This window comes from Hyalella azteca, unplaced genomic scaffold, assembly GCF_000764305.2.
Source record: "Hyalella azteca isolate HAZT.00-mixed unplaced genomic scaffold, Hazt_2.0.2 contig15428, whole genome shotgun sequence".
In the NCBI taxonomy this organism is placed as follows: domain Eukaryota; kingdom Metazoa; phylum Arthropoda; class Malacostraca; order Amphipoda; family Hyalellidae; genus Hyalella; species Hyalella azteca.
The window spans coordinates 138891-152233 of record NW_025945282.1 but is presented as its reverse complement, the minus strand read 5'-3'; the positions used below and the strand labels follow the sequence as shown (position 1 = coordinate 152233).

The following is a 13343-nucleotide window of genomic DNA, read 5'->3' as shown; positions in this document are numbered from 1 at the left end:
AAACTATTTTAGCTTTCTAAAAGTACGGCGCACGGCGAATTTTTTTACCGGCATAGTACGGCGCACCGCGCAGGTTGTTAAAATAACAATATAAATTCCCACGCACCTGGCACATCTTCCTGACCATGGCACATAGTCACATACTAGTTCTGCAGCTCACTAATGGGAATGGACATCCAAATTTTCTATATCCCTTTGATACAATTTAAAATAATGCACTAAATTTCTCTAATTAAAAGAGCTAACAAGTTATAATGAAGTTTGAGCAAAAGATAAAAATTTTGACCAAAATACTCCACGTACTGCACAATAATATATTCATTTAAATGCTATTTTTGATAAACTATGGGGTAAGAGAGAACCATTGGTGGGGAAGATAGGACCACTTGTGGGGTAAAACAGGATCATTTAGTGGTCCCATCTTACCCCATGTCCAGTCCTTTTTTACCCCATTTTAGAATACATGTCAGGCAGTGATGGTAGCAGCCTAGCAGGTAGGAATGCCTAGTAGCCTTATGTCTAAAAAGTTGCTTATTACTTGAGGTTACCTGCCTACATCCACAAACCTGGCCAAAAATTTTTTTTGTCATTAGACAGAGCTTATTTCCCAAAAAGGTTTAACTATTTTGTAACCCTTCTTTACATAGGTTTTCTTTAAAAATTAACCAGAAATTCATTATATGCAGAAGAGGATTGAAACAAACACTGAAATGAAAGGAAATGATTGCTCTAACATATTCTTTTGTCAAAATAAATTCAGTGCAATTAGAATGTACGCCATGGGCTGGTCCTTTCTTACCCCATGAAGGCTGCGATCCTGTCTTACCCCATTTGACTATAACGTGTTTTGTAGCCTGTAGAGTCGCTAGAGTGTAGACGTATGGACAGTAGGCCCTAATCAGGGCTCAAGCTAATGCCCTGTAAAAATGTTGCAACTGCTATTCTAGAATTAAAGCATTTAGGTTTAGCACTTCTAAATTGATGACTTTTTTTGTTTCCACTTTCCAGAAAAAACTGTAATAAGTATGGGGTATGGATTCTTTGGTACATTTTAAACTTAGAACTGAAAGTTAGGACAGTTTTCATGCCGACCATTCCTTTTGCATAACAATTTTGTTTAGTACTTTAGCCTAATTGGTTGATGGTTGGAAACTTGGAGTAGTTATTTAAGCATTACAATTTTGTGATTTGAAAGTCTTACTTTGCTGCAAAAATGAGTTTCACCAGTGATGAAGTAAATTTTCTTGTTTATCGTTATCTCCAAGAATCGGGTAAGTAGTTTGCTAAAATTTTTTTAGAACAGTACAAACTACAAAGCTTAAAAGTATGAGCTTTCAATGAATTTTTGAATTTGTAATTACTATACATTTTCTTTTAAGCTTGAGCAACAAAAATTGCAATTTTAATAGACAAATATTTTTAAAAAATATTTTCTCAAGAATTTAAAAGCAAAGAAATAAGCCAAAAATTCACTGTGCGTATGTTTTTGTGTTCAGCTTCATTGTCAAAATCCCAGAACTGCAAACTAAGGACCTACCAACAATTTTTAAACTATTAATCCACATTGAAATTAGTATTCCCAAACAATGCATCCTGATGAAAAAGGTGTAAATGAATAGATTTGTGTTCTTATGTTTGATGTTTGCTTCATTTTTATTTGTTTTCATTTTGCAATTTGAGTTTTAAAATCTTCAATGTGAATTATTATTTTTCTAATTGTTAGTACCATACATATGTTTTTGAACTGACAATGGAGGATGGAGCTGGACTCCAAAAGGTTTTCTCTTATAAGAAATGGTGAACTTTTTGTCTGTTGCTTGCTTTTAAATTCTTGATGAATTTGCAATTTAAGCAATCAAGTGATCTTAATTCTCATATGCTTTCCATATCTATTGAGCTGCATTAGAATTATATTCTATTATTTATGTTTGATGAATGTGAAATTTACCATTTTGCTTCATATTTGTAGCAAAAATGTATATTCTTGATTTTGGTGCTCTTGCTATTGATAGTAATGATTAATGATTGTCTGGATTGATATATCCTTCATTTTAACCTGAAACATTTAAATTAATTTTCATTGAATCTTCCCAGGCTTTGTTCATGCAGCTTACACCTTTGGCTTGGAGTCGCACATATCACAGTCCAACATCAACGGAGCTTTGGTGCCTCCAGCTGCACTTGTTAATATCATCCAGAAGGGCCTGCTTTACACAGAAGTGGAGATCAGTGTTGGTGAAGTATGTGTCAAATAGTTGATGCTATGAGAAGTAAATATATGTATAATAAATATCTCAATCCAATACAGGGTGCATACCAGTCCTGGAAAACCTGGAAAGTTGTATACGAGTTTGGAAAATTGTGAGTCGTATACGAGTTTGGAAAATTGTGAGTCGTATACAAGTGACTCATAGATGACTCGCAATTTTCCAGACTCATAGACAACTCGCAATTTTCCACTCGTATATGACTTGTAATTTTCCTGACTCGTATACCACTTCCCAGGTTTTCCATGACCAGTATGCACCCTGCAATAGCAAATAATCTTAGGTTTCCTATCACTATTTGTTAGGATTATTAATCCAGAAGATCTGCTTTATACTGTAGTTGAGATAAGTGTTGGCAAGGTTTCTGATGGTTGATGTTGTATGAAGTATGTGTAACTGTGTGATAACATCAGTTGTTGATGCTGTGGGAAGTCACCATAAAGGTGTGATTAGGCACATCAGAAAATATAAGATTGTTATGCAGTGTCTTCACAAGACTGGCCAAATGCTTGTTACAATAGGTATTGAATCATTAGCACTTCAAAGGAAAACTGAGTTTTGCTCAAGTTTCATGGTATTGATAGTTAATAATTGAAACTTTAAAAGTTTCTTCTTGTAATCAGGTTGTTTTTAGGTTACGAGACTCTCAGTATTTGGTTAAATCAGTGGTTCCCAAAGTGGGCGATATCGCCCCCTAGGGGCGGTGGAAAGGTTTTGGGGGGCGGTAAGAAAGAAGAAGGTGGTAGGGGGGCGATAGGGGGGGCAGTAGTCCGAAGTCAATGTCAGAAGTTCGAACGTTTGTTTGATGACTTGTACACAACACGTGCAGCACATGACTCCCAGCGATGGTTTTGTCACCCAGATCTGTTTTTTAGCGCATTTTCTCATTTATGGAAAAAATGCACTATTGTGCTCGCCATGTCCGTCCGTCTGTCTGCCGTCCATGACTTCACGTTTTCGTCGACGAGAAAATGCACTTTCTGTTACTCATTGCTGTGAGTGCTGAGTTATATTTTTTTAACCTCTCCTGGGTTTAGGTCTCCGACAAATTAACGGCCGGACTCGCGGCCGGTCTCACGGCCAATATCCAAATTCAATGATCAAGGAATATCTCTCGAACTAATGAACGTAACTCGATGAAACTTGGTACACGTATTCATTAAGACCTAACGGTAATTTAAAGTTTGTAAAATTTTTTTGAATTTTGCCTTTAATTGTTTTGCCATACTTATATGGCAATACGGGCCGAAATTCACAGCGATCGAGGAATTTCTTCCAAACTACTGAACAGATTCAAACGAAATTTTGAATTTATAGTCCTAACTACTGATCGGTGATGTTTAGCTCGTGAAAAATTTTTTTTATTGTTCCTTCGTTCGCGAGTTTAATTCGTGATTTAAACAGTAATACGTGCAAAAATTTCAGTAATCAAGAAATTTCTCCAAAGTACTGAACAGATTTGGACGAAGTCTAGTATTTTAATACCTAACCTCAGCAACGGTGATGCTTAGCTTGTTATAATTTTTTCGTTTTGCTTTCTTTTGCGAGTTATATGGCTATACGTAAACGGCTCATGGTTAAACCAGCCGGTAGAAAAGCCGGTCGTTCCTCCTATATCTGTATAACTCGCGAATTATAAAAAAAAGTGGTCTAAGTTACCCCATTTTACGGTATGTTATATATGGTAATTTTAAATTAATTTCCAAGCCAGTCTATGTTACCCCATCAGTGCTGACATTAGGTGGTCCAAGTTACCCCATTTGGGGGCGGCACCCCCCATTTGCAAACTATGACACTTTCCTAAAATTTGTCATTTGCATATGTAACTAGAAGAGTTTCACTACAATGCATCAAAACCTTGAATTATTTTACCAAAAAAATAAAAAAATTGGAGGGGGTTCTATGACAGGCTTTAAATAATAGCTCTTTTTCGTGGGTCACATTTTTCATTTTTTAACCTATTAGATAAGCATAATTTTTTTATCTTTCTATTGTGTTACGTAGCCTCAGTATTAGGCCTTTAATGCCCATTGAGAAAATTTTTCTATGTCAAATAGTTTTTGAGTTTTGGGGGTTTTTGGTAAAAAAACTAAAAGTGGTCTAAGTTACCCTGGGAGTCTAAGTTACCCCATTTTACAGTACCTAGTTGTCAATCAAAAATAATTGGAAAAAACTTCTAGCATCTAATTTATAACAATGTCTTTTTACTTGTGGGTTCCAGTTATTTTCAGCTACCTGAAAAAGTGTTAGGTGTTATGAATTAATGATGAATAAATTATTGAATTTTCTAATTTTTCTCTATGGTTGCAGGATGGAACAGAAAGAAGCATTGAAAGTTTGTCTCTCATTGATGCTGTCATGCCAAATGTTATAAGCAACCAACAACAGCAGCAGCAAGATCAACAACAAAATTCCAACAATAATAACAGCAATCAGCAGCACCAACATCAGAGACCTGTGGTGAAAACTGAAATTCAGACAGCAAATGGTGATGATGGTGAGTTCAATTTTCTTCTGATAAACTACCTATAGCTGTCTAGAGTTCACTTCAGTATATATAACGTACATTGTATAGAATTCTCTAGTATGAGCAGGTGATTGATGTAATTTTGGAATATTTACTTTCCTTCATATTCAGATTAAGCAAAAGAAAGTGATCACTTAAGGTAGAAATACTAAAGAAAAGCCATTTGACTTTGCAAACCGCAGTTGTATTGCTAAGAATGAAGTAGTGATCTGCTAACAGGCAAAGCTGGCAATGTAAAAATTACAATTCCATGCTTTTCACTATGTACTATTCTAATTCTGTGTTCTACTATAGTGTAGTGCTGTACTTCAGAGTGATATAATACTGAACTTCACAGTAATAGTACCTAATGCTGCGTGTTGAAATCATGCAATGCTGTGCTTTGCAAGAGGCTCCTCTGGGATTTTTAATGCCTATCCATGCTTTTTAACACTTTGATTCAGAAGGGGTACATAAATGTACAAAGAATTGCAATTCTCCAGGATGTAGCGGTACATAATACTACACTACATACCTATACTGTGTCCCATTTCAATTATTTAATTTATTTCGACACTTTTTTCAAAATAGATTTTGCCATACCAGGTTGGATTTATTAACACATTCGTTATACATATTATTCCACTAGCAGAATACTTAGGACCAATGAAAATCAATATAAATCCACAATTTGTGTGTTTCAAAATAGTACAAAAATGAAATAATAATACAAAAATTGGAGTCAATGTGTTAAGAAAGCAATGCTGTGCTTTGCAATGTAGCAATGCTGTGCTTTGCAATGTAGCAATGCTGTGCTTTGCAATGTAGCAATGCTGTGCTTTGCAANCGGTATGTCTGTAATACGTCCAGAAGGACACAATAACATGGAGCCTGTCTCTTATACACATCTAGATGTGTATAAGAGACTGGCATTGCACAGGATTGCAAAGTGCTGCAGTAATGCAAACTCTGCACAGCAGTATCAGGCAGTGGCAGTTCTGGTGGCACAGGCAATACCACCGGTGGCGGCGTTGGGTGCGTGGCAGGCAGTGGCAGCGGTGGATCAGGTGGCAGTGGCGTTGAAAGCATGGATGTGGATAGCAGCGTCGAGATTCCAGTCACAAAAGCCACTATTTTACGCGGCCATGAAAGTGAAGTTTTTATCTGCGCCTGGAACCCCACAACTGATCTTCTTGCTTCGGGGTGAGAGAGAGAAAGTTGTTGATTTTGTTGATTTATTTTAAAAATATTCTGCCTAAAGTGAAGAAGTAAGTAACAATGAATTTGAAAACAAAGAAGATGACACTGAAATTCATCATATTTTTATAAAGAAAAATGTGTGTCACCGTCTGTCACCGAAACATTACACTGCTTGGCATGAATAAGAGCTGCTTAATACCGGCGATGTGCAAGTAAATTTCCTGTTTAGTAACCTCTTCCTTTATGCTCAGTAAGTTCTTTCATCTTTTTTGCTTTTAAATTCATTGTTAGTTTGCTATTTAAGCAATCAAGTTATTTTAATAATTTAAGAACGAAAAGAGTAAACTTTGCTTCCATTGTACTCATTTGTATGAAAAAATGATTGTTATATTGTTAATCAAATGCAATGCGTCAAACCCATGCTAAGTGTGAATTGATATCTTTGAAATTAGTCAAGTGTTTATTTAAAATTTAAACTGATGACAAAAATAGCTGAATAAATTCGAAGTTGGTATATGCACTTATGAAATTATGACAACATTTCAATGTTCTTTTGCTCATATCAGGTTGCAAGAATTTTATTGAATCAAACTATAGAAATACTTGCAAACTCTAAGAATACATATGAAGCTTCAAAATTATGAAACTGAATTGAATATTTAAATATAAGATTCTGAATGCCTTGTGACTTGCAGATCTGGCGACAGCACAGCCCGCATTTGGAACTTGAGTGCATCAGACCTGCCGTCTCCATCAGATGTTGGCAACAGCTCCTTGCCTGGAGAAAAATTCATTTGTATGTTCAGAATGTTGAGGAAAAGGTTATTTGTATGTTCAAAATCTTGAGGAAAAATTCATTTGCATGTTCAGAATCTTGAGGAAAAATTCATTTGTATGTTCAGAATCTTGAGGAAAATGTTATATTTGTATGTTCAAAATTTTGAGGAAAAGATTATTTGTATGTTCAGAATCTTGAGGTGAAGGTTATTTGTATGTTCAGAATCTTGAGGTAAAGGTTATTTGTATGTTCAGAATCTTGAAGTAAAGGTTATTTGTATGTTCAGAATCTTGAGGTAAAGGTTATTTGTATGTTCAGAATCTTGAAGTAAAGGTTATTTGTATGTTCAGAATCTTGAGGTAAAGGTTATTTCTATGTTCAGAATCTTGAGGTGAAGATTATTTGTATGTTCAAAATTTGATTGCATGTACGACAAAAATCTTGAAACCTTTTTGATCTTATGGAAAAAATTCAAAAAAACATTCAAAATAGGTTTTCAAACATTTATGGTAACGATAGGTAGGTTTTGTAAGGAGAGATTGTTTAGTTAAAGCTAATTATTTGAGTATTTTTACAGAACTGCTAACTGGTGTGACCATTGAGCGTTTCTTTAGCTTTAGTTTGGAATAGCACATTATATAAGAAACTACAATTTTAAGCTTATGTGTGTGTATCACCAATATAATGAATATTTTCGTTAAATAAGCTTTAAATATTTGTTTGTGGAGCAAGGAAATTAATTTTCATTCATTAAATAATGTTTTCAATGATAAATTTTGTGAATAATTGTAATTATGTGTCAGTGCGATGGAACCTTGCTGGCCACCGGCTCATATGACGGATATGCTCGCATCTGGACCAACAACGGACGTCAGGCGTCGACACTTGGGCAGCACAAGGGCCCCATATTTGCCCTCAAGTGGAACAAGAAGGGCAACTATATCCTCTCAGCTGGTGTTGATAAGGTCAGCTTATTTCAACCTTTTGTCTACTGATGCTGACCTTGTAACTAACGTAACTTGTCTTTTGACTGTTGTCGGGGGATTGATCTGTCAATAGATCTTCACATTTCTTCTCTCAATTCTCCCAATAATGTACAAAAATGAGAAAAAAACAAAAATATGTAGAACAAATGCTGTACAAAAATTAGAAAAACTACGAAAATATGTAGAAGAAATGCTGTTCAATGAGGAAAACTACTAAAATATGTAGAAGAAATGCTGTTCAATGAGGAAAACTACAAAAATATGTAGAAAAAATGCTTTTCAATGAGGATAATGGTAATTTCATTCCGCTTCTTGTTTGTGTGTGCAGACGACCATCATTTGGGATGCGTCTTCAGGCCATTCCCGTCAGCAGTTCGCATTCCACACGGCGCCCGCACTGGACGTGGACTGGCAGACCAACACGTCCTTTGCCTCCTGCTCCACTGATCAGTGCATCCATGTGTGCAGCCTCGGCCAGGAGAAGCCCATCAAGTCCTTCAAGGTAATGCACTACTATATTGGCGGGACAGCCACTGGAATTCAAACTGCAGGCTTTGAGTGAGGTTTTTTTATTGATTCATAGAGTAAAATTTATCTCGGTTGAAAATGCAATGGGAACTGTCATTGTATCAACAATAAATATTTAAATGTAAATATTTAAATGCAATACATTTAAACATTTAAATGTATTGCAGGGCCACAGCAATGAAGTGAACGCTATCAAATGGGACCCGCAAGGCAACCTGCTGGCGTCTTGCTCTGACGACATGACGCTCAAGGTGAGAACACTCAGCCATCTTCATGGCTTGCTAACTCAACACTTTTCCAAAAAGAGATAGTGTTTCTTTGTAGAAAGTAAGTGTAAGCTTGAAACTTGTTTATTATTATTTTACGTGATATGTTTGGTATGATTTGTTTCAGATTAGCTATGAGAATTTGGGTGTTTCTCGGGCAAAACGATGACAGTGAAAAACTGCCCCAATTAAAGTGCAAAATTGTGCTGTAGGTGTTATGTATTCTTTTGGACAGTTTTGCAAAATCTTGATTCTCTTTTTTCATACATGAATGTTTTCAGATAGTTTGCTACTGTACATAGGTATATCTTACCGATCAATTAGGCACTCGCTGAATATAGTTTTTCGCCTGCTCTGCTAACTGATGTGTCTTGCAGATCTGGTCGATGCGTCAAGACACTTGCGTCCACGACCTGCAGGCGCACAACAAGGAAATCTACACAATCAAGTGGTCACCCACGGGCCCCGGCACCAACAACCCCAACATGAACCTCATCCTTGCGAGGTAATGCATTGCAGTATCCACAATATGTCATTTGTACTGTGCATCATTTGAGTGGACGGTACGGTATGTCTGTATACGTCCTGCAGGACTCAATAACATGGAGCTACTACATTTTTATTTGTGCAGCGCATCATTTGACTCGACGGTGCGTCTGTGGGACGTCGAGAAGGGCGCTTGTATCCACACCCTGACGAAGCACTCTATCATTTGACTCGACTGTATGTCTGTAATACGTCCAGGACACAATAACATGGAGCTACAACATTTCTATTTGTGCAGTGCATCATTTGACTCGACGGTATTTCTATAATACGTCCAGAAGGACACAATAACATGGAGCTACAACATTTATATTTGTGCAGTGCATCATTTGACTCGACGGTATGTCTGTAAGACGTCGAGAAGGACACAATAACATGGAGCTACAACATTTTTGTTTGTGCAGCGCATCATTTGACTCGACGGTATGTCTGTAATACGTCCAGAAGGACACAATAACATGGAGCTACAACATTTTTATTTGTGCAGCGCATCATTTGACTCGACGGTGCGTCTGTGGGACGTCGAGAAGGGCGCTTGTATCCACACCCTGACGAAGCACTCAGAGCCCGTGTACAGCGTGGCGTTCTCCCCGGATGGCAAATTTCTGGCGTCAGGGAGCTTTGATAAATGCGTGCACATCTGGTCTACTCAGGTGAGACTTTCAGGCGTCATGTTGCTTCTCCAATTGTTATTATTGCATGGCGCATTGCTAATAATATGGGTGTGCCCATTATTGTCATTATTGCTATTATTATTATTTTATTATTATTGTCATTATTGTTTCTTGAAACATAGACTACAGGCTTCACTGAGCATGGGCATGCATCATTCAGGGATCAATATTAATTTTGTCATCATAATTAATAATCATGTATTCAGAAGCATAAAGTAATATTTCCGTTTCTTATATCCTGTATGCATATGCCTGTGGCCTTTAAGCTTTGCTCAGCATGGGTCACACTTAGTTTAGACTTTAGATTGATAGTAATATTAGTAGGTATAATTAATATTATTTAATATAATAATTAGCATCATGATATTGAAATAACTGAAGTGATGGCTTATCGCATGATTCATATCCTTTATGGCTTTGCTTGAGGGTAGTAATGAGAGTCTGCAATGTGCATTGACTCTTTCCTCATGACGCTTCAGCAATCAATACATTTGAATGTTAGCATCAATTATATATGCCAGAAATTGATAAGTGAATACAAGGGGAGTCTTAGGCCCTAAAACCTGGCTGCTTATCATAAGGAGCTCCATCAGATTAAATATTTCTAATGGAGCTTGTGAATGTTTTCAGCAACTTAACGATACATTAAAGAGATCTGACAAAGTTAAATTTCATGTGTGCTTTGATTCGCCGTCATTTTTTTTTGTTATACTGTTTCTGTCGCTGGTAAGGCTTAAACTTTCAATTCACGTGCGATCAAATTATAAAGTTCCCATAACGCGACTAGTATCTTGGCAACTATAAGATCGTTTTCAAAGCTGTAAAGCCTTTTTTAATAGTCTAATATAATGTGTTTTTTGCAGAGTGGGCAACTGGTGCACAGCTACAAAGGCACTGGTGGTATTTTTGAGGTTTGTTGGAACTCCCGAGGAGACAAAGTGGGCGCGTCTGCCAGTGATGGTTCCGTTTTCGTTCTGGACCTCAGAAAATAGAGCAGATGGGCACGCACAGCTAAACCTCCATGCTATCAACAAAAGTATAAAGACTCCATAACTTTTCCTCGTCGTTTGTGTCTGACAAAGCGTCTCCGGTTAACATCCGGACAATTTTGGCTTCACTTTACGTGGCGGTTATTTGAACGACTTCTCAGATATCAATGCCGTTCATATGTTCGATTTAAATTATCTGCCACGCCTATCAGATATCAATGTCGTTTATATGCTATGCTCACCGTTAATTGATCTACCAAATATTAATCTGATATTTGAATATTAATCGGCACCACTCACTTTCAAAGTATGAATTAATTATAAACCCCCATGAGTTAGCGAAACAAATACACATGCAGGATTCCATATGTAATTTGCAATGTAAATCGCATCATCTACTGTACGCAGACAGGGGCAGATTTGATGAGGATTTCCAATTTGCCGTCACATTCTCGTTCTTGTGTGCAACATTTGATTGGGGAGTTGGGCTTGACTCATCATCATATTTGTTTCTAAGTGATGGACTGTACAAATTCGAACTGATGTATTAGGAATAAAAGGTGATGGACTGTACAAATTCGATGCGATCTGTACGGATTCGATGTGACGTTCCGTACAAATAGGCAGTATGTACTGTTTAAAAAACTGACTACAGTGTTGGAAATCTCAAAAGAAGTTACTGTCAGCGGGCAGGAAAGCGGTGTAATATTGTAATCTTGTGCAGATATTGAAGCAGATTTGTGTTTATTTTTCTTTTTGGGTGCCTGATTTTAGAATTTCATTCTATCTCGGATCAAATTGAATTTCCTCACTTCATTTTATTAATGTCCCATGTTGTGTGACCTTTATCTTTCTTCTTGGTTCTTTACCTTGTAGTTTCTTCAACTTCCTGATTATTTTCACATAGCCGTACAATGTATGGTACTTATTCTAAGTTTTACTGGGCGTCTCAACGGCACAGCCATACGCCATTTTCTTTCTTCCAAGCAAGCTAAAAAGAAATCGATATTTTTCTAATCGATGAAAAACGCTTTTGGTGCCGTACCATCACTGCTCTCTGGGGTGGAGACTAAACTTATCATTTCTGAAAAATCCGTTCAAAATGTCTGAAAATTTTACTGTATGACATTGTACGACTTCCATACGTGTGATTTCAAGATATCGACTTACTTGTTTTTAAACGAATCTTTCAGTGTTTAGCTATCTAAAGTGCCTATATCCCTAAATAATTAACCGATATCAACATTTTTGAAAAGACTTGTTCAGAAATTGATGTTGGAGCAAATTGCTTGTGTTCCGGTCCAGGATACGATTGCACGAAATATTTTATTAGCAAATTTTGAAGCTTGACTTGACTGAAATTTCTGACTTAGATCAGTAGCTCAGCTGTGTACATATTCTGATGTGAATTCTACGCTTGTATGGTGATTGAAATTGTCGGCCATCGCTAAATTATATTTCAAGTCCAAGCTTCTTCTCTCGTTTTTAAACAATTTTTATTCTGGCTGTCATTTTTCATGTATGGTTAGGATTCGTTTGTAAGTAATGTTCGTCTTATTCGCCAGTAAGCTGTTAAAGATCTTTATTGACTAGTTCTGTTCTATATCAGTTGTACTATATTGTACAACCATATTTATCAGCGCCTCCTACGTTTGGCCGCCCATCTAAAATTTTGCTCGTTTTGAATTAACTGCTCGGCTGATGGCATTATCTATTATTTCATCTCCATATTATCCTTATCAATATTCTTTGATATTTTTTAGTGCAACATTCACTACGATCTAGGAGAATGAATTATATTTTAAGCTAAGATTGTGCTAACTACTTCGCAGTCCAGCTGCTAAGTTTAAATATCTGCCCTTAAATATACACTATGTTATCTTGGCTGCTTACCTTTCATTTGTTAGTGTCTTGTTACTGCATGAATTTGGTTGTCGTCGTGTCTCCTACAGGTGCGAACTATCAGTAGGAAGAACCGGCATCACGTTCCTACTTCAAAAGAGTAACGTTTAAATTCGCCCGAATTGTCATATGAAGTCATCTTGACTACGTTCATAGTAGACTTGAAAATTTAAAAACTGGCAGGCTCCGGTTACTTCGAATCCTGCTCAGGTGTTTCCAATAGAGGTGAAATTTTATTTTTGGATTCTAAATTTACATATAATTTTTCATTCATTAGGTCCTATGAAGTTGCCCTCTGATCCTTCTTCAGATTTTCGAAAATCTACGAACTATCTATTTTATTTTCTTACGTATGCGCATGATTAGAAGTTATCTTATTAGTTAAAACTGAAGAGAATCGTATTCTTAAGTGATTAGTTTTAAATATGTTAGCAAGTATTGAGAACGATGGGCGTGTTACGTAGCATTTTACCATTCATTACTGTATGTACCTTGAATTATGTAACCACCGGCAGGCAAGTTTCGATATTTTTCCGATAGGAATCAGTTTATTAAATAACGTCCAATACCGTACAAATCTTGTTTCAATTGCACTGCATGTCTTGTTTTGTAATCTTGATTACCGGAATTTCTGGAGATACCCTGATGCTATTTCCGTTACTGTCGAGGTTACACCGATGGATATAATTTGTCTGATGCAA

The 13343-nt window shown here is 36.6% G+C and overlaps 1 protein-coding gene across 1 annotated transcript; it reads left to right on the top strand.

Annotated features, from left to right (window-relative positions):
* The first annotated feature begins 992 nt into the window (after positions 1–992).
* Positions 993–13219, top strand: LOC108682371 (F-box-like/WD repeat-containing protein TBL1XR1). The gene is made up of 11 exons (XM_018171524.2): positions 993–1271; positions 2095–2240; positions 4578–4764; positions 5754–5976; positions 6669–6801; positions 7555–7716; positions 8066–8239; positions 8433–8516; positions 8909–9036; positions 9565–9730; positions 10615–13219. Exons 1-11 carry the CDS (start codon positions 1214–1216, stop codon positions 10741–10743), a joined length of 1590 nt encoding a protein of 529 aa, XP_018027013.1. The 5' UTR covers positions 993–1213; the 3' UTR covers positions 10744–13219.
* Positions 13220–13343: the final 124 nt, after the last annotated feature.

Coding starts and splice junctions, on each gene's coding strand:
- LOC108682371 (XM_018171524.2), top strand. CDS start 1,214: ATGAGTTTCACCAGTGATGAAGTAAATTTTCTTGTTTATCGTTATCTC. Junction 8,240..8,432: donor AGCCCATCAAGTCCTTCAAG/GTAATGCACTAC, acceptor AATGTATTGCAG/GGCCACAGCAATGAAGTGAA. Junction 9,037..9,564: donor ATGAACCTCATCCTTGCGAG/GTAATGCATTGC, acceptor TTATTTGTGCAG/CGCATCATTTGACTCGACGG.